This window comes from Pseudorasbora parva, chromosome 18 (genome assembly GCF_024679245.1).
Source record: "Pseudorasbora parva isolate DD20220531a chromosome 18, ASM2467924v1, whole genome shotgun sequence".
Classification (NCBI taxonomy): Eukaryota; Metazoa; Chordata; class Actinopteri; order Cypriniformes; family Gobionidae; genus Pseudorasbora; species Pseudorasbora parva.
In genome coordinates, this window is record NC_090189.1 from 6,460,540 (window position 1) to 6,488,332 (window position 27,793).

The 27,793-nt window shown below is 37.1% G+C and overlaps 1 protein-coding gene across 1 annotated transcript; it reads left to right on the forward strand.

The window, feature by feature from the left end:
- Positions 1–1,473: 1,473 nt before the first annotated feature.
- On the forward strand, positions 1,474–27,208 carry dolpp1 (dolichyldiphosphatase 1). The gene is made up of 8 exons (XM_067423774.1): positions 1,474–1,631; positions 3,535–3,635; positions 6,825–6,909; positions 13,372–13,468; positions 22,192–22,290; positions 22,392–22,520; positions 22,628–22,717; positions 24,978–27,208. The coding sequence occupies exons 1-8, from the start codon at positions 1,556–1,558 to the stop codon at positions 25,012–25,014; spliced, it is 714 nt and encodes a 237-aa protein (XP_067279875.1). The 5' UTR covers positions 1,474–1,555; the 3' UTR covers positions 25,015–27,208.
- Positions 27,209–27,793: the final 585 nt, after the last annotated feature.

Consider the following 27,793-nt stretch of genomic DNA (forward strand, 5'->3'; position numbering starts at 1 on the left):
GAAAGCATTCTTTAGAAATGTTGGCCCATATTGATAGGAGAGCATCCTGCAGTTGATGGAGATTTGTGGGATGCACATCCAGGACACGAAGCTCCCGTTCCACCACATCCCAAAGATGCTCTATTGGGTTGAGATCTGGTGACTGTGGGGGCCATTTTAGTACAGTCAACTCATTGTCATGTTCAAGAAACCAATTTGAAATGATTTGAGCTTTGTGACATGGTGCATTATCCTGCTGGAAGTAGCCATCAGAGGATGGGTACATGGTGGTCATAAAGGGATGGACATGGTCAGAAACAATGCTCAGGTAGGCCGTGACATTTAAACGATGCCCAATTGGCACTAAGGGGCCTAAAGTGTGCCAAGAAAACATCCCCCACACCATTACACCACCACCACCAGCCTGCACAGTGGTAACAAGGCATGATGGATCCATGTTCTCATTCTGTTTACGCCAAATTCTGACTCTACCATTTGAATGTCTCAACAGAAAGACTCATTAGACCAGGCAACATTTTTCCAGTCTTCAACTGTCCAATTTTGGTGAGCTCGTGCAAATTGTAGCCTCTTTTTCCTATTTGTAGTGGCGATGAGTGTTACCCGGTGGGGTCTTCTGCTGTTGTAGCCCATCCGCCTCAAGATGCCCCATCCGCGTTTTGTGGCTTCACAAATGCTTTGCTGCATAACGAGTGGTTATTTCAGTCAAAGTTGCTCTTCTATCAGCTTGAATCAGTGGGCCCATTCTGCCCAACCCCTAAATGCATTAATGCAACTGGCCATGTGATTGGTTGATTAGATAATTGCATTAATGAGAACTTTAACAGGTGTTCCTAATAATCCTTTAGGTGAGTGTATGCATGTATTTATATATATTTATTTGTATATATTATATATGTATTTTTCATATATATATATATATATATATATATATATATAGTGTGTGTGTGTGTATATATATATAAATATATATGTAAAAATATAAATTATATATTATATTTATTTATTTATTTTGATATATTTTGATGTATAATAATATATATATAATTTAAAAAATATACACATTTATATAAATTATTAAAATTATTAAAAATGATAATATATGTAAAATATATAAATATATAGTTTTATATAAATGTATCTATTTGTGTGTGTGTATGTGTATGTGTTTGTGTATATATATATATATTGATTTGTGAAAGTTTTTCATCAAATATGCAAAAGCCGGTGTGTGTGTGTGGCGTGTGTGAGCCATTGCCTTAACACACTACGGTAGTTGATATCAATTGAAGAGAATCTCCCCATTCACTTAATTTTTCTCCTTTCATTTGAATAAATCCTATTTTTATTTGTCCAGTCAAACGTCCTCGGATTGGCCCATTCTCTTAACTACACACCTTTGATTGGACGGCTGTTCCCGTGCAGATTTTTTTCCCTTTGAGAATGCGCTTGGTGAATGGCCGCGCGTCGTAGCAGCGTCCGGTGAATCTGATTTGCCGAATTCGTCGGGGCGTTTCATTCTGATTGGTCGACGACCGATGCCCGGTGTCCGGGTAAGATGGCGTCGGAAGAGCAGTGCTCGGCACCACCTCGATGGCGGTCGATATCCTTAACCCACGTAGAGTATCCGGCTGGTAAGAGCATTTTTAAATCGTTTTTATCCCCGCAAAGCCATTCATATCATCATACGCCATTTTAATCGCTCCGCGACTTCTGTGGAACATCGAGCAGCTGAATGAACACGGCCAGGGCTGGGTTGCCAAATAGTGCGCTCGCGTTCTTCGCTCTGCAGGGAACGGAACGCCTGCTGCCAAATAGTGCGCTTGTTTACTGCGCATGCGCTGTGGTCCGTTACGCTCACTAGTACACCACATTGGAAGACCCTTATTGAGTTTCTCAGAATATTTACATCCTATTAATAAAACGTTAATCTATATTGATAACCCAATGATCAGTACTAGCATTATGTTCAGGTGACTGCGTCTAATGTAAGCACGTAAGACACAACTGCTCTTGTAAGTTTCTGGAAAGACTCGTGGCTCTGTTGGGTTAATCCAGTTCATCCCCGGTTGCATCACACCCTTTCTGGGTCCTGTCTTGTGTGAGGGTCTCCCTGGGTTTGGAAATGTTGAAACTGACCCCGAAAAGCTGGAACAGGTCAAAGAAAGTCGAAATTATACTATGCTAATGTCAAACACAGAGAAATGATGCGGAACATATCAAACCACGAACATCTTCCGTGTTTTAAACTACTGCTGTCATATAATTTGATATGTTTGCATATGAAATTGTCATGCAAACGTGCGGCGAGATAAACCAAAACTAAATGTGCAGGGCAATGTAATAATATACAAATTCACTGTTTATTTTATATATATATATATATATATATATATATATATATATATATATATATATATATATATATATATATATATATATATATATATATATATGTGTGTGTATATATGTGTGTATATATATGTGTGTATATATGTATATGTGTGTGTGTATATATATATATATATATATATATATATATATATATATATATATATATATATATATATATATATATATATATATATATATATATATATATATATATGTGTGTGTGTATATGTGTGTATATATGTATGTGTATATATATATATATATATATATGTATATATATATATATATATATATATATATATATATATATATATATATATATATATATATATATATATATATATACATACATATACATGCATGCACATTTAGGCTTGTTTTATTTTGATATGGCCCACTTTTAGTATTTGTTTTTAAATACAATTCTCCGACATGTATGGAATAATATTAAGTGTAGTTCATTAGAATTGTCCATTTGCATGGTTGTCATGTCATAATCATTTTTGAATGAGGCATGTCAGAATTACCTTAAAAACGAGATTCCGAATTGTAATAATCGTTCATGTCCTCATTGAACTCTTGATTACAACTTGTGACTTGTCATGCGTTAACACTTAAAATGCTGTTAAGCCATTATTTCTTAATATTTCTATATAATAATTCCTATAATTGACTATTGGTAATGTCTTATTAATGCAATAATAATCTAAAAGTGAATGAAAGACATAAAACAGTTGAATGTATTAATGTACTGTTTAATTTATCTAGCACAGAGTTGACTAATCCCCTGTTAAATAATCTGTACGTTTATTAAGAAGAAGAATGTTTGGCATTAAAGTGAATTCTTTATTAATTCTTATTCTTTACAATTAGGTCAATAACATGCATTTAGTTGGCTGAAATTTCATTTTATGTCGACTTTAATAGCGTTACAGTAATTGTAAAGCATACATCTGAGTATTTAGTTTAGTTGAGTACTGTCCAGTTCTCATTTTATCAGCTCTGAAATAAACATTTGAATCCAAGTGTGTGTAAATATGTCTAACATTTGATTTAATGCCGAGTAGTAAGGCTGTACACTCTTCTGAACAGTTTGTTTTTGACTGGCTCAGGAGTCGTCTTAATTCCCGTTTGTTTGTCCAGGTGATCTGACGGGGCAGGTATTGGCCTGCATGAGCCTGCTGCCCATAGCGGTCCTCGTCGGATTTGTCACTCTGATCGTCTTTAAGAGAGAACTACATACGGTGAGTCACATGATGTCACAAACCAGCAGGGCATTGGGTCAAATCCCATGCCACTTAAGTAGTCACCCCCCCCCCCCCCCAAGCAAATGTCAAAATTTGATTGATTGATGTCAACCTTTGACCTCTTTGATGTAGATGACCTCTGACCCTCCCCTATCCTTTCACCTTTGACCTCATGTCTTTGATGTTGGTGACATCTGACCCTCTCCAATGTGATCACCTTTGACCTTGGGTATCCTCCGGGGATCGATGTGACCTATGACAATTGCATATTTAAATAGCGATGTTGTTTTATGACCTCTGGCTGTCTTCTGGGTGATAAATACGAAGATGGATCATTTTGTACTTCGACACGGGTTCGAGGGTCACATCTGGAGAGCATGTTTGCTGGCTTCCACATTCCATCACAGGGCATACTGTGGGATCTCCTCTCTAAATCTACATCTAGTTTAAGGGAAAAGTTTTTATCAGACCAAGGGATCCTGTGGATCAGATTATGTTCGCCTTCACACTAGAGTTTACGGTACGTCAAGTACAGGGACGCTCGCATCCGTTGAGTTGAATTGAAATAATAAAGATTGCTTGAAGGAGAGCGAAACTCTCAAGTGCTCAGTCAAGAGTGTTCAGCGAGTTAAATATATATAGTTGCTAAATAATACTTAGCCTCTAGCACTGGAGAGTAAAATCCAAGCATTTATTACCTAATGGCTATTGTTAGACATTAGGGATGTCACAAGTTCTGGTACCTCGCTACTGAAATTAAAAAATGTAAGGATACGAGCATTTCTGTTGTACCGACTCCCAAGTATATTCGGTACCCGCAACTGTGTTCAGTTGCATCCGTGTTTATCTAAGCGCAGGGCTCCAGTCTGTAGCCATATATATATATATATGAATGAATGTGTCTATGAATATTAAACTGCAAAATACTATTTCAATATTACTCTTGCATGTTCTGTGTCTCTGTGTGAATGATGAACATATGCCCGGTTTTGTTTGCACACACACTCACGCACACACAGATATATGCCCACACACGCGCGTGACACTCGCTGTCTTTTTTAGCCTCTGCCATGTCACTTTATAATGAGGATATTAATACATAAACCGTCACTTCCTGAGAATTTACCGTTTCATTTGAGTAAACATGATATCGTCATATCATGAACACGACACTCAAACTCTTCACGGCAACCTGTCAAAATAAAAGTTTGGTTTAATCTAAAGAAATTGAAAGAAAAATATTATGCTTCTGTTGCACAGTAGATTTAGCTACGTCTCATGTAATAATAATAATAGGCTAATACTGATAAAAATAATTATGCCTAGCTTATTTTTCACTTGATTTTTTTTATAAACAAAGTTTACTTTTAAATGGCATACAGCCTTTAAATGTGTATGTATTATTTACTTATGATTATCATAAAAAAATAAACTCATTGAATTGAATTCTAAATTTTTTAAAATAGTTAAAATAGCTGTGGTACCGAGAACCACAACATTTTTATAGTATTGGTACCGACTACTGGAGTTTTGGTAATATGACATCCCTAATAGACATTATTTTGTTGTCCAGAGTGAAGATTTACTCGCATTGTAGAGCCGGGTTTTTTTTATTTTATGATTCCAAGGACCCCCAAATATGATTCAACTTTTACGAGGTTAATGATCTGTATATTTTTATACATGAGAAACATTTAGATAAATATTGTGACATTATAAATACAATATATTGTTTTTATTAGACCCCTGTGGGGGACCCCCTACCAATTTGAAAACCACTGTTGTAGAGGGGGGTGTGTGATGTTATGGGTAGCCGCAGGCCGTAGCCCAAACGGGTGTTTGAAGATGCACATGTGGAGATTCTCCTTTTTTGCATTTTGAAATGAGTGCGTCGTTAGGCTCGGTTCATCCTCTCTGTCTCAGAGACTCGGGCGTTACCGTAAAAGAAGCAGAGATTTGAGATATTATATTTTACAATTCATTCAAGACATGAAAAGAGCTACTTCAGGAGTCTATTTCTTATTTGTTTTTATTAATTTAGTTAAAGCTACACTGTGTGATATTTTCCCCCATCTAGCGGTGTAAAGGTATATGACCATCCAGTGAATATTAGTTTCTGTTCCTCTCAATTCTGATTTCGTTTTAACTCCTACGGTGGCCAATTTAGTCCAAGATTAACATGGCAATCCCCCTCTTCACATTCGACACGGTGCCATCGAGTGTTAAAACGCGAAAGGCGAAGCTTGAATTTACGGGTATGTCCCTCTTTGGCTAATGTACTTTCAAGATGGCGGGGCAACATGGCGACCAGCATTTGAACCCCTCACCCGTATGTATTTTCAATGGCGTATTATAAATTTACGAGAATACTTTATTACGTGAAAGAAGTAAATATACATTAATGAGCACATATATTTTTGAAGTGTTTTTAGCTAAGAGTAAACTAAAAAAGTTATACAGTGTAGCTTTAAAACTATAACTAAAAATAGTTTAAATATGTTTTAGTTTTTACACAGCGAATGGTGTTTGAACATAATCTGATCCACAGTATCCCTTGGTCTGATGAAAACCTTTCCCTTAATCTAGATGTAGATTTAGAGAGGAGATCCCCCAGAATGCCCTTTGATGGAATGTGGAAGCCAGCACACGTGCTCTGCGGATGTGACCCTCGACCCTTCAAATAGCCAACATTGCCTTTTCAAATATGCAATAGTCATAGGTCATAAAGATCCCCGGAGGATGCCACGGGTCAAAGGTGATCGCATAGGGGAGGGTAAAGCCCAATTTATACTTCTGTGTCGAGTGTATGCCATAGCGACATCATAGGCTGTGTTGCACGTGTGACCTACGACGTACTCTGACTTTCACCTCTCTAAAAATGTAACCACGTCAATTCTACGCGGACCGCAAGCACTGTGATTGGTCTGCCAGAACCCCTACCTCGGGGGTACACATGCTCCCTCTGCATGTGTAAATGCACATCGACGCGGACAAGGACGCAGAAGTAGAAATAAAAGTCAACGCATAACATTCAAGTATAAATCAGCCCTAAGAGGTCAGAGAGACAAGAGGTTAAAGGTCGTCGTCAATCAAATTTTGACATTTACTGGGGGGTAATGACTACTCGCGTGCCACCTTGTTCTCCATTGTGCTTCTTATCCCTTGTGTGTGTTCTTTCTCTCTCAGATCTCTTTTTTTGGTGGTTTGATCATGAATGAGGGGCTAAACTGGATGCTCAAACACATTGTACAGGAGCCTCGGCCGTGTGGGGGTAAGTTGCGTCATCGTGTTGTTTGTTTAAACGGACTAAACCACGTCAATTTAATGAGCATCTTAAAGGGGGGGTGAAATGCTGTTTCATGCATACTGAGCTTTTTACACCTTTAAAGACTTGGATTCCCATCCTAAACATAGACAAAGTTTCAAAAACTAATGTTGGACGTTTGATGGAGTATTTCTGTGTCAAAAATACTCCTTCCCGTTTCTCACAAGTTTCGGAGAGTTTTTTTCGAGTATGGGTCGGCTTGACGTCGATAGAGCGGAAGGTCCTTGTATGGGCCGTACGGGCTCTTCTCCCGGTAGGGTGCGCGCGCGCGTGACTAGAGCAAGAGAGAGGCCCATAAACACTCGCTCAGCTGCAGATCCAGTCCGTGAACACTTATGTTGGTTATAGTCCGCGCTGCGCTCCACTTTATTCCTATGGCTGACGTTGAGCAACTTCAACGCTTCAGCACAGCATTCTGGGAAGGCAGCGCTGCATTTGACCCGATTTGAACGCAGAAATGACGGGAAGCTTCACAACATCGCTTCAGTCGCGTCGCAAAGTGGATTTCCACGCCACTGCTGTCACAGGACTTCACCAAATCATACCAAAGAAGTGTGTTTTTGACGGAGCGGTCCCAGCGATAAAGGTTCGGTCCTGCTTTGGAAGCAGCCGGTGAGTAAAACTGCTTCAAATGTCTGTGCTGTTGGCTATCGTCGCGTGAGTAAACATCAGTAAACGACACGATCGCCTGCTTCGTCATTCAAATGCGCTAACGGACTTCATTGTTGTTCTATGTAACGTTACACTAGTCTGACGTGCAAAACCGTTTTGCTTGTTACTGCTAAGTTTTAGTCGCATACAATAGTCCATAAACCGAATCATGTCCTCATAAACTGCGAGTAAACACACACAAATGTTGACAGGCCACTAATACAGTACACACCACAGAGACGGACGTCCTGCTGTTGCTGTTTCTCCTGTTCAATTTATTTCTGCCTCAGATTTGATTGTGGATCATTATCTGTATTAGCTGAGATAGATAGCCATGGGTTTCTCCACGCTTGAGGACGTCACCGCTTTGTTCGCGATCTTCATTCTTTAGCTCCGCCCACACGATACGCCTCCAGTCGCTCGGTTTTTTTCGGAAAGACTCGGTACAGCCCATATTTCTTTAATAAATATAATAAAACTAAAGACTTTTCGGAGATATGAAGGATGCAATACTACTCTATAGGTACTCAAGATTGACATGAGATTGACTGAGTGTTTCACTCCCCCTTTAAATCTCTTGGTTTCTTACTATATATCATACTATATGAGTGTCGTGTTTGATTCATCAGGCTGTAATATCTCAACATACAAACGTTGATTTTTAGATTTTTAGTCTGAATTATAAACTTTTCCATTTAAAAACTTTTTTTCTGACTAAGGTTTCATATGTCAGGCTTTACACAGGGTCAGAACAGAAAGGTCTGGTGATTTTAATGCAAAGTTATCCACAGAACAGTCACAATCCACCTGAAGTATGTTTGAAAAGGACAATCAGCGTTTGGTTTGAGGCTGTGTGTTCTGTATGTAGACTGCCATGCCTCAAAACGGCATGTAAAAACAAAACAAAAACTGTGCTTTATTGATTTACATGGCGACCAGACAGTCTGAGTAGGTGGTTCTTGGACAGAATAGACTGAAAAACTGGACCAGACTTTATGCCAATAGACACAAGTCTGACTATATGAGACCGTGCTCAAAGACACAATGGGTAGTTCATGGACCAACACTTGGGCTTCACCTGCAAATTTTTTATGTGAATAATAATCATGTTAGCAACTTAAGCGATACAATGACAGACACTCATGGGCTTTCTGAATCTTTTTTAACTAAATGTGCGTGCGCCACTCAAACCAGCAATAATAAAGGAACAAACGACCATCTAAATCAGACTGTACTTTGCTGTTTGGTGAAGGTGCAACATCAAACCACATTTAAAGTATCAAAGCGACAAGCCAGAGGTGAATATGTGTAGGTTATAAAGCGTTTTAGGTTTCTTCTCATCATGGAAGCGCATGTTATCACTCCGAGAAAACCAATTGTTACGATCCTCCCTTCTAGTCTAGGGGCAGGAAAGGAGGGTAACAAAAAGTTGCGGGGAGAGGATGAGAGAACTGCCATCTCCAGGTCCCAGACGCACACGGCTCAATGACACCAGTTTCAAAATAACAAGATTTATTAAATTAACAATGAGCATTAACAGACAAGACTTCAGGAGGGGAGATGCCAAAATAACAAACAACAGTCTTACTCAAGATTAAGGATAATTTATCTACCAAAAAGGAATAAAAGAAAATACAGAAACAATTACCTAACTCCCTTACTACACCAAAAACAGGAGAAAAGGTGGGTCTTAAAGCAAAAGGCTTCCACCTCCCTACAGTGAGAAAATTAAGGAAAACAAAAGTAGAATGCTGATGTTCACAGACAGCTCACATTGATTTACACTGCTCAGATTGAGTTAAAGTTTAGGAGTGCAAATATTAGCTGTAACACGTAACAGCTCACCTTGCTATACTGGTTATACACAACTTAGCTGAGACACTTCACAGCTCTTTACCTGACAGTACACGCAAAACACTATACACCATATAAGCACACAACAGCACTGGGATCAGAAGATGGCAGTCCCTCCCGCAGAGGAAAACCCTCAGTCTCTCTCCTGACTGGAAATCTCTGGGTTCATTTGTTCTCCACTTAACGATCTGGAACAGGATTCAGGTGACACTCATGAGCCTGTCAAGCAGACAGTGGGAGGAGCAAGAACAACAGAACAAGCACAGAAAAAAGAATCCACACAAATGAAGAAAATAAAATAAATCCCTACGTCCTTGTGGACGTAACACAATGAAACGACACAGAAAATAAAATGTTTTCAGATTTTTGTACTAAATACCAAATATAATGCTGAAAATATTTTAATTTATGTTAAAAATGGTCTGAAAAATCTACAAAGACGTGTCGAAATTTGAGTCTGTAAAAGTTTGGAATTTTGACATTTCCAGTAAAATTCTAAACATTCTAAAATAGATGTTTGTTTTATATGCAAAGCTGCACAAGTTCGTTTTAAAACAATTCAAATATTTAGCCAATATGCGATATTAGCATTGTAATGTGACGCATTGCAACAGAAACACGAACAAAGACTTTCAAAACTGATTGGATAAACAAATGAGCAAATTATCATAAGGCCTCCTCCTTCCTTTTGTCATATAAGTACATTTTCCGGTTCATCTTCATCCAGCTTGGTCTTCCACAACATCCCACAACATGCCCAACTGACATGCATAAACATTTTTACTTGAAAACATTTTTATCTGACTCCCTAAACTCTCCCCGGCTGAACTGACCTTGACCGCAGAAAAAGGCATTGTTCCCAAGTTGCTTCCCACAGCTTTAGTAGATTCGCTTAGAGGGAGAGAGAGAAATTAAATAAATGTGTAACATATCCTTTATATCTTCTCCCAAGTGTGTGACAAAAAGAGTGGCCCAATGATCAGTAGTAAAATAAAAGGTGATAATCTCTATGCTTATCAATCAACATCTAGCCCTTAGATGTTAGGCATGACCAGCTTGAAACCTTCAGTTCGTCCACTTACACTCTTAAACCTATTCCCTCTGTCAAATATACATAATATATCGATGCATACAAATACTGGTTTTACACACACACAAATGTCTATTTGTCAAAAATAAATAAGATTTTGATTCAAAAGTTGATTAACAAAATTGATAATGTATAAGCAGTAGCATTGATTGACTGCACATAAGAACATATTTCCTTATGTATGTTTTATGAATTGTTTTTATTAACAGTAGACATTAAAGCTACACTGTGTAACTTTTTTAGTTTATTCTTAGATAAAAACACTTAGTTCTTTCAAAAATATGTGTGCTCATTAATGTATATTTACTTCTTTCACGTAATAAAGTATTCTCGTAAGTTCATAATATGCCATTGAAAATACATACGGGTGAGGGGTTCGAATGCCGGTCGCCATGTTGCCCCTCCATCTTGAAAGTACATTAGCCAAAGAGGGACATACCCGTAAATTCAAGCTTCGCCTTTCACGTTTTAACACTCGATGGCACTGTGTCGAATGTGAAGAGGGGGATTGTCATGTTAATCTTGGACTAAATCGGCCACCGTAGGAGTTAAAACGAAATCAGAATTGAGAGGAACAGAAACTATTATTCACTGGATGGTCATATACAACCCCAAATCAGAAAAAGTTGGGACAGTTTGGAAAACGCAAATAAAAAAAGAAAGTAGTGATTTCTAAATTTACTTTGACTTGTATTTCATTGCAGACAATATGAACACAAAATATTTCATGTTTTGTCTGGTCAACTTCATGTCATTTGTAAATATGCATCCTTTCCTGTCATTCAGACCTGCAACACATTTCAAAAAAAGTTGCGACAGGAGCAATTTAGGGCTAGTACTGAGGTAAAAGGGTTAAATAATGATGTGATTTGAAACAGGTGATGTCAACAGGTGATTGAAATTATGATTTGGTACAAAAGTAGCATCCAAGTAAGATCTAATCCTTTAGGAGCAAAGATGGGCCGAGGATCGCCAGTTTGCCAACAAATACGTGAGAAAATTATTGAAATGTTTAAAAACAATGTTCCTCAAAGAAAGATAGGAAGAGATTTGGATATTTCACATTCAACAGTGCATAACATAATTACAAGATTCAAGGAATCTGGAGGAATTTCAGTGCGTAAAGGACAAGGCCGCAAGCCTAAGCTGAACAACCGTGATCTCCGATCCCTCAGGCGGCACTGCATCAAGAATCGTCATTCATCTATAAGCGAAATCACCACATGGGCTCAGGACTACTTTGGCAAACCTTTGTCAAGTACCACAATACGTAGTTACATCCACAAATGCCAGTTAAAACTGTACTGTGCCAAAAGGAAGCCTTATGTTAACAGTGTCCAGAAGCGCCGTCGACTTCTCTGGGCTCGGAGGCATCTGGGATGAACCATCACACAGTGGAAATGTGTACTGTGGTCAGATGAATCAGTATTTCAGGTATTTTTTGGGAGGAATGGACGCCGTGTGCTCCGGACCAAAGAAGAAAATGATCATCCAGACTGTTACCAGCAACAAGTCCAAAAGCCAGGGTCTGTCATGGTATGGGGTTGTGTCAGTGCTCTTGGCAATGGTAACTTGCACTTCTGTGAAGGCACCATTAATGCTGAAAAGTACATAGAGATTTTGGAGCATAATATGCTGCCTTCAAGAAGATATCTTTTCCAGGGACCTCATATTCATATTTGCATATTTCAACAAGACAATGCAAAACCACATTTTGCACACATTACAAAGTCCTGGCTGCGGAGGAAGAGGGTACGGGTACTTGACTGGCCTGCCTGCAGTCCCGACCTGTCTCCAATAGAGAATGTGTGGCGCATTTTGAAGCGCAAAATGCGACAACGAAGCCCCCGTACTGTTGCCCACCTTAAGACTTGTTTGCAGGAAGAATGGGACAAAATTACACCTGAAACACTTCATCACTTGGTGTCTTCAGTCCCTAAACGTCTTTTAAGTGTTGTGAAAAGGAATGGCAACATTACAAAGTGCTAAATGCTTTACTGTCCCAACTTTTTTTGAAATGTGTTGCAGGTGTGAATGACAGGAAAGGATGCATATTTACAAATGACATGAAGTTGACCAGACAAAACATGAAATATTTTGTGTTCATATTGTCTGCAATGAAATACAAGTCAAAGTAATTTTAGAAATCACTTCTTTTTTATTTTATTTGCACATTCCATCCTGTCCCAACTTTTTCTGATTTGGGGTTGTACCTTTACACCGCTAGATGGGGGAAAATATCAAACAGTGTAGCTTTAAGATATGAAAATAACATTCATAATATATGCTTTGTTCTGTTCAAAGGACACATTCAATCAGACAACATGTTGTAGCTCAGTACTATTAAGACTAGTAATGGGATCTAGCGTTTGTGACCGTGACAGTGCTGTTTTAGTGTCATTGACATGCTATTATATTTTTTGTCAATATTTTAGTTTGGATTTAATTTGTACGTTTTCTGTTTTCACTTTAATTTTAGTCAAAAAAATTTAATTTTCTTTGTTTTTATAATTTTTCTTTGTTTTTTTATTACTGGTAAATGTATATAAAGATTTAGTTGTAGTACTTCAAGTTAAGTTTGTGTTTTTTGTATATTTAATTTTATGTTTAACGTTTTTACGTTGTTTTTAATGGTTTTTAGCTAACGATATTTACCCTGGTTTGTGACTGAGTATCTTATAGCTATTCTCATTTTTATGTTACTATAAATGCAGTGTTGTTTGTCTAACTAGTTGTTTGACGAGTTGGTGCATAACTAGTACCCAGCTAGTCGAATACTTGTGCCTGTGCCTAATGTTTCGTCTTATTAACAGGTCACAGCTCAGTCACAACAGAGTACGGGATGCCTTCCAGTCACTCTCAGTTCATCTGGTTTTTTGTTGTATACTTTTTTCTTTTTCTTTATTTAAGGTAAGACATTCAAATTTTATTCATGACAATGTACTAAAATTAAAAAGAACAGTATTAGCATCTGCAACATAATTCATGTTACTGTCAATTGTTTTGAAAGTCTCTTCTGCTCACTTAAGCTGCATTTATTTATTAAAAAAATAATACAAAATAAGTAATATTGTGAAATATTATTACATTTTAAATGTGTATTAAAATAATCAGAGCTGACTTTTCAGCCTCATTACTCCAGTCTTCAATGTCACATGATCCTTCAGACATCATTGTGTGTGTATATATATATTTCTCAATGTTAAGTGGTCTCTTAATATTTTCCAGAACTGTATATATAGAAATTGACATTAACACCCGCCATTTGCGGGTAGATTTCAGCTGTGGCGTGTAATAGAGTCACTCCCACTAGCCACTTTGGTGGGTTTAATTTTATTGTAGTCCTCTATAATCGCATTGTGCATTATAACCAAACATACAAGATTCTTTTGAGATTATGAATGCAATGTCTAATAATCAGAGGTGTTCAGATTAGATTGCTCTCACTCACTGAAATTTGCTCTCTTGTCATAAACAACAGTGATTTTTTGAATTTAGGGACCGTCTCTAAAGTTACATACGACATCGGTATACACGTTTCTAGCTTCAATAGCATTTGAAAATAAGCACTTTCTTGCAGTCATAAAATTTTTGATATATTAAATAAACTGTCAAATCACAAGAAAATATGGATATGCTTTTCACTGTATGGGCTCATACACAAAATATACTGGATTTAAATGTGTCACAGCTGTTAGAACACATGAGAATATTGCTTAAGAATAAATTATATTTACACAAAAAAATATATATTTTTTTTTTCAGAGAAGCAACTGTTAGTGTTTCTGTACACACAACTTTTATCAGAGCTATATGGACCAATTTGATGACCTGTCATGTTATACATTTCATGTAGACTTGATTTGTGTGTGCAGTGGTCATTTACTTATAGGCAACAACATTCCCTAACAACAACATTTTGGCCAGTGAAAATGTTGCATGGCTAGTAAATTTGGAAAACCACTAGGCTGGTGAGCAACAAAATGAATGTCAAGCCATATAAACCCTGTATATGTGACAGTCTCAGAAAGCAGGGACACAAGTCGGCAGCACTACTTTCGAGCTGAATGACAAAGAATCTTTTTTCTTCTTCTTTTTTTTAAGAAAAGAAAATAGGTGATTTTTGCTTTTTTGCAGAATCTGTTGAAATCATGAAGAAGCCTCTCTGTGTTTGAAAAAGCAGTATTGGTTATACTATTGGTTATAAAGCAGTTATTGCCCTGCCCTCCAAGGGAAGCGTGGCTACTTATGCGACGATAAAAGCGGCATAATAAGACTCCATAATATCCCTAATCTACAACTGAGTGAAGAAGAGGAAGAATGTATCGCACTGGCGTCAGACGACTTGGACCGTAAGATATCAGAAGCTATCAATAGTAACATTTGATGGGGATAAAGACAGAGAAATGGGGAACATCCGTAACTTTCTCTATATCAGGAGAAAAGCGAACTCTGCATGGGAGACAGTCCTGTAGCCAGAAACTTTCTCCAGACATTATGTAGAACATCCAGCTGGATTCTTTAGCTGCGGAAAAAGAGTGGCAGGACATGCAAATTATTGGACATTATTAGCCTGAATCCACTTGAATTAGTTTGGACTGCTCTCTCAGTAGCCACATTTCCATTACAGATTTGCACAAAACCTTTGCGATATTTAGGCTGCTAAATGTTGATTTAAAAAAAGAATGCAAAATGATGGCATTTCCATTAACTGCTGTTATGCTCATGCATCTAAAACGTTTTTTTTTTTTTTCCTGATTAGTCATTCCAAAAAGTATGCAACGTATGTTGTGTATATCCCAGCACCGCAATAACCATTATTTGTAATGGAAGGAGATAAATAGGTGTGTTATCCATGCATTAAAGGTGCACTATGTAGCATTTTTGCAGTAAAATATCCAAAAACCACTAGGACGGTGTTATATATTTTGTTCAGTTGAGTACCTACAATATCCCAGATGTTTCCAACTATTTGTAAATTGTGAGAAAATTGCTATTTTGACTAAGGACCGGGACGTTTCATCATAGCGTTTGAGGGAGTCGCCTGTCAATCGCGTCATATCTGCGCTACCCTCGGTTTCGGGTTTTATTTGGCAGGAGCGCTTTACTCTTAGCATTGTGAACAAGTGAACGCACGGAGTAACGTCATAACATCATTTTAAACACACTTAAATGTATTTAATATGATAAACAGAGCTGCATTACCTCAAAATCATAACCGGAAGAGCAGATCAGTGCGGGCGCCCGGCGACTGTGTCCCGTCCCGTCATAATAAAAGTCCCAGTTTTCACGAGCCGTGTGTTTGTTTAACAATTGCCCCAGCAGCCGTGCTCAGCTCCACAACACTCGGTCTTGCTCTGCTTCAGACTACAGTAATGTTAATAACCGCATCCATCAACTTGAATAGGCGCCCTCTAGTGGACTTAAAGTTGCATAGTGCACCTTTAATTAAAATTAAAAGAACGAAATGTTTGAAATTGCATGGTGATAACGCAAAGGTTTTTTTCTTTTTTTTCTTTTTTCGCTATTTTAGCTTTGAATTTCATTTGTTAGAAATAGGAACTGAATTTAGGTAAAAACTTTGTGTTTAATAAACTAAATTTTTTGAAATGACGAATGTCTTTGAAACGAGTGCATTCAAAATAATCCGTTTTCTGAATCAATGACCTTTGTTAGTGTACACAAATAAAAGTAGACAGTTTATAGTTTATAATTATGTCTTGCACATATCTGTATGGCTAAAAATGTCTATTGTATTGTGCGTTATATCCGCTGCCATAAAGGACAATATCCATCAGAATGCGCCAGTGACTCGGTCGGCCATGGGTTAAAGAAAAACGTATAGCCTATTTAATTAGGCTTTGTTTAAATATTAGCCTATAATATTTTTATTTTATTTCATATGTTGATTATTAAAATAGCAGCATGAGTAAAATACAGGGTTCGTACGGGTGCTTGAAATCCTTGAAAGTGCTTGAATTTGGATGTTGTGTTTTCAAGGTTTGAAAAGTGCTTGAATTTTGGATAAAGTGCTTAAAAATGCTTGAAATTGTAACTATTTCTTTTACAACAAATACCTATCTGAATAAATAGTTTGTTTTTTTAAATGTAGAAATAAAATGTTGGAGAGCCTAAAATGAAACCTGCTGTACTCGCGATCTGCCTGTCTATTTCCGTGTGACTCCGCCCCCATGTTGTCGTTTCAATGAACGTTGGCTGAATGATGCTAAATACAAATTTTGGATCAAACGGGCACAAACCCCACGAAGTGCCTCCTGTAAAGTTTGCAAAAATACATGCAGCTTTCCACTATGGGCGAGTCTGCTCTTTCGAGTCACATGAAAGGTAGGCTAACTCATAGACTTTCAAGTAAGCTAACTAAAGTAGTTTACTGTAGCCTGGTTACACATTAGCGCCTATTTGTTTAACTTGCGCTATTAACTGCTAGCTAGGAATTCGCATTAGTGACAGAGTATGTGTATAATGTGATAATGTAAGATTAGCATGTCCGTTATGGCATGTTCATTTGTGGAATAGGCAGTGAACGTAGCCACAAATTAAAACCTACAAACATTAGCTCAGTGCATAAAAATAGTGTCAGATGATCATACAAGTAACCATGGGCGTAGATTACGCGGGGGACGTGTCCCCCTCACTTTTAATAAAATGTATTTTCGTCCCCCGTACTTTTACTGGGTCTCAGCGATGCTAGTCGACCCGCTCCGAGCGGGATCCGAACCGGCGTTACCTGCGCGGGGGCGGGCAAGTTAACAGGGACGCTAAAAACAGCTCTCTCTAATCTCGGTTGATTGCGCGCTTCTTGAGGTCACGGTCAAATGTATTTACATAGAAACCAATGTGAATACATCAAGATTTAAATTCAGAGACAAAAAATAATCTATGCATGACCTGTCATTTTATTCGCATCTAAATATGAGAAGGGCGCTCTCATAGAAAGTCCAATAGTGGATTCGTAATACCCAGTCACGCTGGAGCTGCAGCTGAAGGAAAACACTCGTTATGAGTGATGAAACGTGACGACGACGACAATCAGACGATTGCGACAATATATATGCTTTATGTGTGTTTTTCAAGCCATCTCAATGTAGGCTATTGATGACAATAAAGTAGGCCTATCATATGAATAATGCAGCTTTTAATGTTTAGTATCTTCTGCTCACCACGGCTGCATTTATGTAATCAAAAATAGTTCAAACAGTAATATTTTGAAATATTATTACAAATTAAAACAGCTTTTTTCCTATGTGAATATATAGTAATTTATTCCTGTGATCAAAGCTGAATTTATCATTACTCCAGTCTTCAGTGTCACATGATCCTTCACTAATCATTCTCAGATGAGGATTTTATAATCAAGAAACATTTATGATTATTATCTGTGTTGAAAACAGTTGTGCTGCTTAAAAATGTTGTGGAAACCATGATAGCCTACATGTTATTTTTCAGGATTCTTTAATGAATAGAAAGTTCAAAGGATAGCATTTATTTGCATTCATTAAATAAATTATCATCTTTTGTAATATTAAACATATCACTTGTGATCAATTTAATGCATGTCTGATCAACAAAAGTATTCATTTCTCTCTTTTTTAATTTGACCACAAATGTTTAGATGGTTTCCACAAAAATTAAGCATCACCATGAGCAGCACAACTGATAATAATCATAAATGTGTGTTGATCATCAGATCCTCATCTGAGAATGATTAGTGAAGGATCATGAGACACTGAACACTGGAGTAATGATGATAAATTCAGCTTTATCACAGGAATAAATCACACTTTACTATATATTCACACAGAGAACAGCATGGTTTACATTAGAATATATATATATTTTTACATTGCATAAAATCTATGGAGTGTTAATGCACAAGTGTTTGTAGGCTAGTATATAAACCAATTATAAAATTGGCACAAAAAATAGGAGAATAATATTATAGATATTAATTAGTGGTTATTGTTCAGCAGTGTATTTGATATCTTGCCCAATTAAAAGCAAGAGATGCGATAAATTATATTGGTCCAAAAAAAAAATAATAATAATTTCTGTCCCCCTCACTTCTGAAAAGATGGCTACGCCCCTGCAAGTAACTTAGTGCTGTCAAAAATATTGATAGATTTTTCGATCGGTCTGAATTTCGCACGGGATTAGACACATAATTCTACAAATTCCTGCAGATTTTGCGCTCATATCTGAAGTGGGCACATATATAAAGCCGACCTCTGACATACAAGTAAATAAAATAAAAAATAGCTCATTTTCCCAGCTTATTAATGGTCAAATCCACACAAAAAATGTTACACTGTTCATCTGGGTGTGTATTAACGTAAATACAGCCGTAAACGGTTCAGAAGAATGAGTAACAGGAACAGTGTTTTGATTCCACACTCGCGTCAGGTCTTAAAGGGGCAGCAGTTATTCAAACTACAAAAAGACAAAAGATCACCTGCTGCTCTTTACTGATTATCTTGTGTAACTTTAACAGATTAATATGTATTTAATTTTTACAATAAAAATCCAATGTTATTTTAAATTTGATAACTTGTTTATTTTTTTAAATTCAGTGTCTCACCTGAATACAGTGAGACCTAGGCCTACCTGATTTATTTGTGCTATTGTTTTTGCTTATTTGTTCTTATTTTATTACTGTTTTCTCTTCTTTTTACCATTTGAAGTCAAGCTTTCTTGTGCTGTATGTAAGCTACTGCAACACAATTACCCCATTGTAGACCACGCACTGTAAGCATATTTGTGAGATAATTGTAATGGTAATTGATCAATGATTATGAAAAAAAGCTTAAGCTTTATCATATAAAGTGATCTCTTCAGAAGAAATACTTGATTGCCTAGACTTTTAATAGACATACACACACTAAAAAGAAATTAATTAAAAATAGAAAAGGTCAATGAGGTACATGTGATTGACTGTCTACCTCAAAGACGAATGTTTTCATTTTTAAAATGTTCAATAAATGAATTGAAAGTTAAGTGAACCCGTCGAGTGATTTTGTTTAGGCTAATTGTTTTTACAATTACCCCAAAGGCAGATTAGATAGTAAGCAAAATCTACTTAGACAGTGATACATTTAAAAGAAATAAAACTTGTGATTTGGTTAAATATCTGATCCTGCTGCTTTACGAAACACGATTTTGGCTGTTTATAGTATTATTATCTTTTTAATGTGATGATAAAGTGTACTAAATAATAATTTTGACAATGTATTGGTATGTAATTTACAGTGGTGTTAGGTGCTGGAAAAATCATTAAAATTGACCTTGAAAGTGCTTGAAAAGTGCTTGAATTTGACCTTTGAAAAGGTGTACGAACCCTGAAAATAGGTCTGAATGAATCTGAATGGCCAAATAAAGCTCTCTCTACGGACCTGACATGCTATGCCACGCTGAGTGACTTATCACTGTCTCATGCAAAGAAAAATATTGCAAGTTAGCCTACTACATAATAAAATTTGATAATACATAAGATGAACAGAATGTGGGACAGGCAAAGGAGAAGGCTGTCCGGCCGCCACATACGACAAACAGAAAGTGTGCCCGAACGACTTATTTCATTACAGGCAACGAGATCTGCAAGAATACTTTACTGTTCCTTATGGGGGGTTTCCATAAACATCAAAGCTTGTCGTTTTGTGTTCATTCTAAGAACATGTACACGTTATCTCATGTTTAGACCTTCCCATACCTACCTATTGTTATTAACTGTCGTTTTAATTGTAAGCGTTAGCATCGTATCACTTGCTAAAAAAAAAACATTACTATAATGGGCTTTTAGCTGGTAATGTTAGCATCTGCTATCCTTTATTATTAATATGCGGCCTGATTTTTCCCGTTGCATCTGTCATTACTATGCATTATGCAGCCATGCAGCTTTACCATGCGGTATGGCTTATCTAAATGAGATGTAAATGAGCCCTATTGTCACTCCCAGCAGGTGAGAACTGCACAATCTTTAGAGACCGTTTTCTCCAGTTTAAACTTTAGCCCCGTTTCCACCAAAATTACCCGGAACAATTTGTACCAGGAACTTTTTTACAGGAACTTTTCTCCCCCCAGACCTGCAGCTGTCTGCGTTTCGACCGCGATAAAGTTCCGAGAAGATTAGGCAAATTAGTCCGGTGATGTAGGACTGCGCGCGACTGCTCCTCCAAATCAGTGAAGGACAGTAATCATTTGTGTGTGTACCGATTGAAAGATTTAGTGAACTGTTTACATGAGACGTTATAAAAACCGATCTGGTGTTTACATGTGATGACTTTCAATCGCAATCATTTTGTCACATGCAGTTTGTCTGCCGCACCAAAAATGTCAACGCTGTTTTCTCCAGCAGCTGGAGTGTGTTTACTGTAGCCATAGCAACTCTTAACGGCCATCGGACTAATACAGTATTATTTATAGCTATTTGTTGTAAAGTGTAATAATCATCTCAGAAAAAAAAATCTTCTGTCAGGCGCAGTTAAAGTAAAAACTGCCTGGGGCAATATACGCTGTGTCATTACTCCAACATTATCTTCATAACTTACGAAATAAAAAGTTTACCCCTCAGAAAAATGAGCTTTCCTCTCTTGTCAACATGAGCGCGGCGCGCGCCGTCACGTCATGTAAGGACACACACTTAAAAGTAATCGGTCAGGTCGTTTACATGGTGAAAAAAAATTAATAACGAGTATGGAAGAGATTCAAGCTTTGCTGCTTTTGCTGGTTATGTATAGGTTTACTAAAGAGGTAATTAACAACGACAGAAAAGAGCACTAATATGCAGATTCAGCAGCATGCAGCATATTCAGAAAGCTTGTAAAGCTAGATTTAAAATGACAATGTATATTATTATCAGCTATTACGGACATTGAACGTGAGATGGCTGAGACGACCGCGCGCCACCAGACAGAGAGCAAAGACTGATATTTACTGAACGCAGAACGAACCTCGCAAAAGACTTTTAAAAATGCCGGTTGAACTGCGTGAGCTCAACCAATCAGCATGTTCAGCGCCCAAGTCCCGCCCTCGAAAGTTCCTGAACTTTGAAAAAGTACTACCTCGCGAGCAGGGCCGTTTGGAGGGGGAAATATTTACCCGGAACTTCAATTTTACCCTGGTTCCTGCGGTCTAAACACACGAAGTACCACCCAAAGTTCCTAGTTCCTGGGTAAAGTTCCTGTGGTGGAAACGGGGCTTTTGTTGCCTACATGTCATGCCTACAAATGCCTACATTCAAATGGCCACAACTTCTCCAAATATGATTAGATTTCCACGTGTTACACATCGTTGGAAAGCTTAGAGACTACACTTTCAGAATCTGTAAATGCCCCAGAACCGACTTGTGTCCCTACTTTTTGTTGATAATTTGTTGTTGATATTTTATGTGTGATAGGATAAAACATAAACTATTTACACTGGAGATAACACACTGAACACTCTTTGTTCAGCTCAATGTGTGGAACCGTAAATGTCAGGGCTCCAGACTTTGACCAAATGGTCCCATTTTACAACTAGATTTTGTTAGAGGTCGCACTGGTGACACAACCACATTGCCCAGCTGGTGTAATCAAATCATAATAAAAGAAAGTGTCTGATTTGATTTGTCTATTTCCCAGAATGCATCAGACGAACAATGCCAGGTGTGTTGAATTGTTATGGCGGCATATACTGTCCATCGTTCTACTGGCCGTGGCTATGTCTGTGTCATACAGCAGGTAATGTTGCTTTTTAGTTTTTTAGCGAGTGCAGGATCTTTGTTCTTTGTAGTGTTGGAGTATTATTGACGCATTGCATATGTTGTCTCGTGTGTTCATAGAGTCTACCTCCTGTACCACACCTGGAGTCAGGTGATTTATGGGGGCGTGGCCGGCATTGTGATGGGAGTGGTTTGGTTTTTTATCACCCAAGAGGTGCTAACGCCACTCTTTCCCAAGATAGCGGCCTGGTAATGAAACACACACACACACACGTTCATATATAGAGTCCTCATCCTAAATAATACACCCACAGCTCTGTTTCACAAACATTATGTGTTTCTTTTTCTCTTCTCAGGCCTATCTCAGAGTTTTTTCTGGTGAGAGATACAAGTCTCATTCCCAACATCCTGTGGTTTGAATACACAGTAACCAGATCAGAAGCCAGGTAAACTCACCATGCAGAGTCTACCGCCAAATATCAGATTGAGGGCCTTTCTCACACTTTCCATGAAATAAGATTAGAGCAGAAGACTTTTTTCAAAGACATTTAAAAAAAAATCACAGCATCAAATGATAACTTATTTTATTTTTTTAATATATATATATATATATATATATATATATATATACAGTCTTGTTCAAAATAATAGCAGTACAATGTGACTAACCAGAATAATCAAGGTTTTTAGTATATTTTTTATTGCTACGTGGCAAACAAGTTACCAGTAGGTTCAGTAGATTGTCAGAAAACAAACAAGACCCAGCATTCATGATATGCACGCTCTTAAGGCTGTGCAATTGGGCAATTAGTTGAATTAGTTGAAAGGGGTGTGTTCAAAAAAATAGCAGTGTGGCATTCAATCACTGAGGTCATCAATTTTGTGAAGAAACAGCTGTGAATCAGGTGGCCCCTATTTAAGGATGAAGCCAACACTTGTTGAACATGCATTTGAAAGCTGAGGAAAATGGGTCGTTCAAGACATTGTTCAGAAGAACAGCGTACTTTGATTAAAAAGTTGATTAGAGAGGGGAAAACCTATAAAGAGGTGCAAAAAATGATAGGCTGTTCAGCTAAAATGATCTCCAATGCCTTAAAATGGAGAGCAAAACCAGAGAGACGTGGAAGAAAACGGAAGACAACCATCAAAATGGATAGAAGAATAACCAGAATGGCAAAGGCTCAGCCAATGATCACCTCCAGGATGATCAAAGACAGTCTGGAGTTACCTGTAAGTACTTTGACAGTTAGAAGACGTCTGTGTGAAGCTAATCTATTTTCAAGAATCCCCCGCAAAGTCCCTCTGTTAAAAAAAAGGCATGTGCAGAAGAGGTTACAATTTGCCAAAGAACACATCAACTGGCCTAAAGAGAAATGGAGGAACATTTTGTGGACTGATGAGAGTAAAATTGTTCTTTTTGGGTCCAAGGGCCACAGGCAGTTTGTGAGACGACCCCCAAACTCTGAATTCAAGCCACAGTACACAGTGAAGACAGTGAAGCATGGAGGTGCAAGCATCATGATATGGGCATGTTTCTCCTACTATGGTGTTGGGCCTATTTATCGCATACCAGGGATCATGGATCAGTTTGCATATGTTAAAATACTTGAAGAGGTCATGTTGCCCTATGCTGAAGAGGACATGCCCTTGAAACGGTTGTTTCAACAAGACAATGACCCAAAACACACTAGTAAACGGGCAAAGTCTTGGTTCCAAACCAACAAAATGAATGTTATGGAGTGGCCAGCCCAATCTCCAGACCTTAATCCAATTGAGAACTTGTGGGGTGATATCAAAAATGCTGTTTCTGAAGCAAAACCAAGAAATGTGAATGAATTGTGGAATGTTGTTAAAGAATCATGGAGTGGAATAACAGCTGAGAGGTGCCACAAGTTGGTTGACTCCATGCCACACAGATGTCAAGCAGTTTTAAAAAAACTGTGGTCATACAACTAAATATTAGTTTAGTGATTCACAGGATTGCTAAATCCCAGAAAAAAAAGTTTGTTCAAAATAGTTTTGAGTTTGTACAGTCAACTAATTCAACTAATTGCCCAATTGCACAGCCTTAAGAGCGTGCATATCATGAATGCTGGGTCTCGTTTGTTTTCTGAGAATCTACTGAACCTACTGGTAACTTGTTTGCCACGTAGCAATAAAAAATATACTAAAAACCTTGATTATTCTGGTTAGTCACATTGTACTGCTATTATTTTGAACAAGACTGTATATATATATATATATATATATATATAATTTTTTTTATAGATATACCAAATTTAAATTAAAAAAATATGGTAACAGACATGACTGGTTGAGCTTGATGAATGCAATCAACACTACAATGTGTGTAAAAATTTTGAAAAAATTTGATTGATGACACTCGTCATCCTGCTATACCTATAATGCAATACCTAATATCCAAATGATGTCACTTCCTGTGTGTCACAATTTTAATAGAAAGTTTCATTTCTTTATTTGTGGGAAAATCATTATCAGGTTTGCATGAAACATTTGTTATACCAAATACCAGTTTTAAATGCCCAAAATTTTACATGTTAAATTTTACAAATTTTAAACAGATGTGTAAAAATAACTTTCGTTAGCAGTTTATCTAATACTTTTACGCCTTTATTGCTTTAACCTATTTGTGGAAAGTGCCTTCTAAACCTTTGGCTTACATTCTTCTTTTGTTGTCTTCTACAGAAACAGACAACGAAAGCTGGGAACGAAGCTTCAGTGATTTGCTGCAAAACCCCAGTGAAAACTGACCGCACACACACACACACACACACACACACACACACACACGCACACACACTCTCAAACACACTGGAGTTTCATAGTCTGGACTGTTCTGTTTGATGTGAAAGCACAGAACAGTGTACTTGTGGACCAAAGGAGCGAGTTTGTATCACAGACATGACCGTTATCACATGACCCAACTGTTCGCACGACAACATGGCCTTCTCCTCCCCCGTCCTTAGGCTGCCCCTGCGTTCCTAATGCATGCAGACCGTGCAAGAGACAAAACTATTTAATGACAAATGTAATATATATTTTATTCATTAACGTTCACTGGGATGATCTTAACGGCGACGTGAAGGGGGGAAGAGGTGGAAGTAAGTAAATGAAAAAGTTTTACGACGTGGCAAACCTTAGGCATGGCATTACTTTTATCTAAACGACACGTTAAAGGACCAGGGACAGGAAAGTGGGAATTTAAGGCTGGCTAGTAAAAACAGGAGAGTGGGGAGGAGGAATGCAGAAACAAATGCCGCATTGAAAACTGATGAGGGGGTGGGGAAAGAAAATTGCTTTTGCTCATTTGTTTATCCTAAAAGAAAGAAATATTCATTAAGAGGCGAATATGGCAAAAAAATATGTCCGGGTCACATTTTACCCCAAAATAATATATATATATTTTTTGCATTCATCAAATTCTCATTAATATGAAATCTCTTTTCCACAACAGAATGAAACATGTTTAAAGATATTTGTGACACTTTATCTCTCAATTGTGAGTTTACATCTCACAGTTTTCACAATTACATCTCGCACCATCTTTTTTCCCCTCATAATTGTAAGATATAAACAATTCTGACTTTTTCTTTCACAATTGCAAAATTCTGATAACATTTTTTTTCTAAATTCAAAATTGCGTGATGTAAATTTGCAATTGCAAGAAAGTCATAATTGTGAGTTTAAAAAGCTGCTATTGCCTTTATTTGGTATTTTGTGTCAGAAACAAGCTTCCACACATGAACGTGTCCATATGTTTTGCCTTTTTTTCCTCAATAATGATTCTGTGTTGTTTTTATTGCATATTGCATTACAGAATGTGCTTGCTTGTCATAAATTGTTAACATCTAAAAACTCACAATGGTCCTAAAATAGGCATCATTTTCTTGAGCAAAATATTTTAGTTTTTGGGGTAAAACGCAACTCAGACATGTTCTCGACATGCTTTGCGAGATTCACCTTGGAATCCTGTTCAAAAAAAGTCTAACGTAAACTAAAATAATTAGCACTTTGTAAATTCGAAGACTTTAAAAAAGTCATATTAACACTAGTTTTTTTCCCCCTGTAGAGGCAAGGATTCTTGTGTTTCTGCTCTTTGCTGGCCTCTTTTGTTTTAAAGTTTAAAGTCAAGCAGCACTTTTGCAGTCTGGTTTTTCCTCCAGACGTCCGTGAACAGGATTTGGTCAATGTCTTGAGCATAAAGGCGTTTCCGAGCATGTCGTTGTTACAATTCGTTTAGTCTCAATTGGTGCTGGGAACAAAATGAGTGGCTGTTTTTGGTCAGAATGATGTTGTTTCAACTCCATTTGCATTATGTTGTGTTGTACTTCCAAAATGTTTCGTTCTGCAACATCACAAAGAACAACTTTTTCAGATTTCGGGCAGCTGAGGGTCCATTGCATAATGTTTGTTTCTGTGTGCAGATGATATGCAGTAATATTTCATCAGTCATTCCTTTTTTATTTATAGTTATCACCATCTCAAAGAATGCAGTCTGACAGTGCAGGGAAAATAAAGCTCAGTTTTCTAATATTAACACTTTTCTGACCCATTTTTTTCCCTGATGTGGGCCGATTCTCACCTGACATCTGCTCTAATTTCCGCTCAAGACATTCCTGTGATACCACTTTTGAATATTTAAGGACGGCTTTTGCAACTGCTACAAAAGGACAAGATTACATGTGAAGTAGTGTAAATTTGAAACGGACATTATAAACCAATTCAGAACCCAAACCTCAGGTGAAGTCTAGCATGTACCGAGGCCTCTGTTCTTTTAGGGTGATGTAGAAACTGTCTGTGACGGGGTGTTTATATAAAGGGAAGGGAGGTTATTATTGCATAACTCTAAGATGATCCTCTCTTTTATCATGTGTAATTCATATCAGGCTGAATAAAAATCAAAATATGTTTATGTATGAATGGTTGCAGTTATTTGTGCAAGTCTGTGTCAATAGGAATGTTGATTTATTGTGTAATAGCTAGTTATTTAGTCTCCATATGAACTATTTAATAAATCCTATTGATGTCCAGCATTTAGGTACATTTATGAATTATATGTACACCTTATTAGGTACAGTTTAACTGAATTATTTTAATTTTCACCAGCTGTATGTATTTGTTGCATTTTTTTGTATGTATTATATTAAGTACAAAACTAGTTTTAATATTTTTAAATGATTCAAATACAGGTACACTTCAGTTTAACTGAATTATTTTTTTATATTTCGCCAGCTGTTTATATATTTATTTGCAAATATGTATTTTGTCAGCTATAAATACTTTAAATACATTTTATTAACAGTATACACTGAAATTAGTATTTCAATATTATTTTTAAGTTATTAAAGTACAGGTACATTGCTGATTAATTTATAATTGCTCTTCAGTTTAACTGAATTATTTTTAAAATGTCGCCAGTATATAGGCTGTTTATTCGCAGATCTATGTATTTTATTATACCTCATTAAACTTTATTAACTATATTTTATTTACTCTGAAAT

What these genes read in the sequence shown, in the direction of transcription:
- dolpp1 (XM_067423774.1), top strand. Translation starts at nt 1,556, where the DNA reads ATGGCGTCGGAAGAGCAGTGCTCGGCACCACCTCGATGGCGGTCGATA. An exon ending in TTAAGAGAGAACTACATACG is followed by an intron (nt 3,636 to 6,824) that starts GTGAGTCACATG and finishes TTTCTCTCTCAG; the next exon opens with ATCTCTTTTTTTGGTGGTTT. An exon ending in TTTCCCAAGATAGCGGCCTG is followed by an intron (nt 22,521 to 22,627) that starts GTAATGAAACAC and finishes TTCTCTTCTCAG; the next exon opens with GCCTATCTCAGAGTTTTTTC.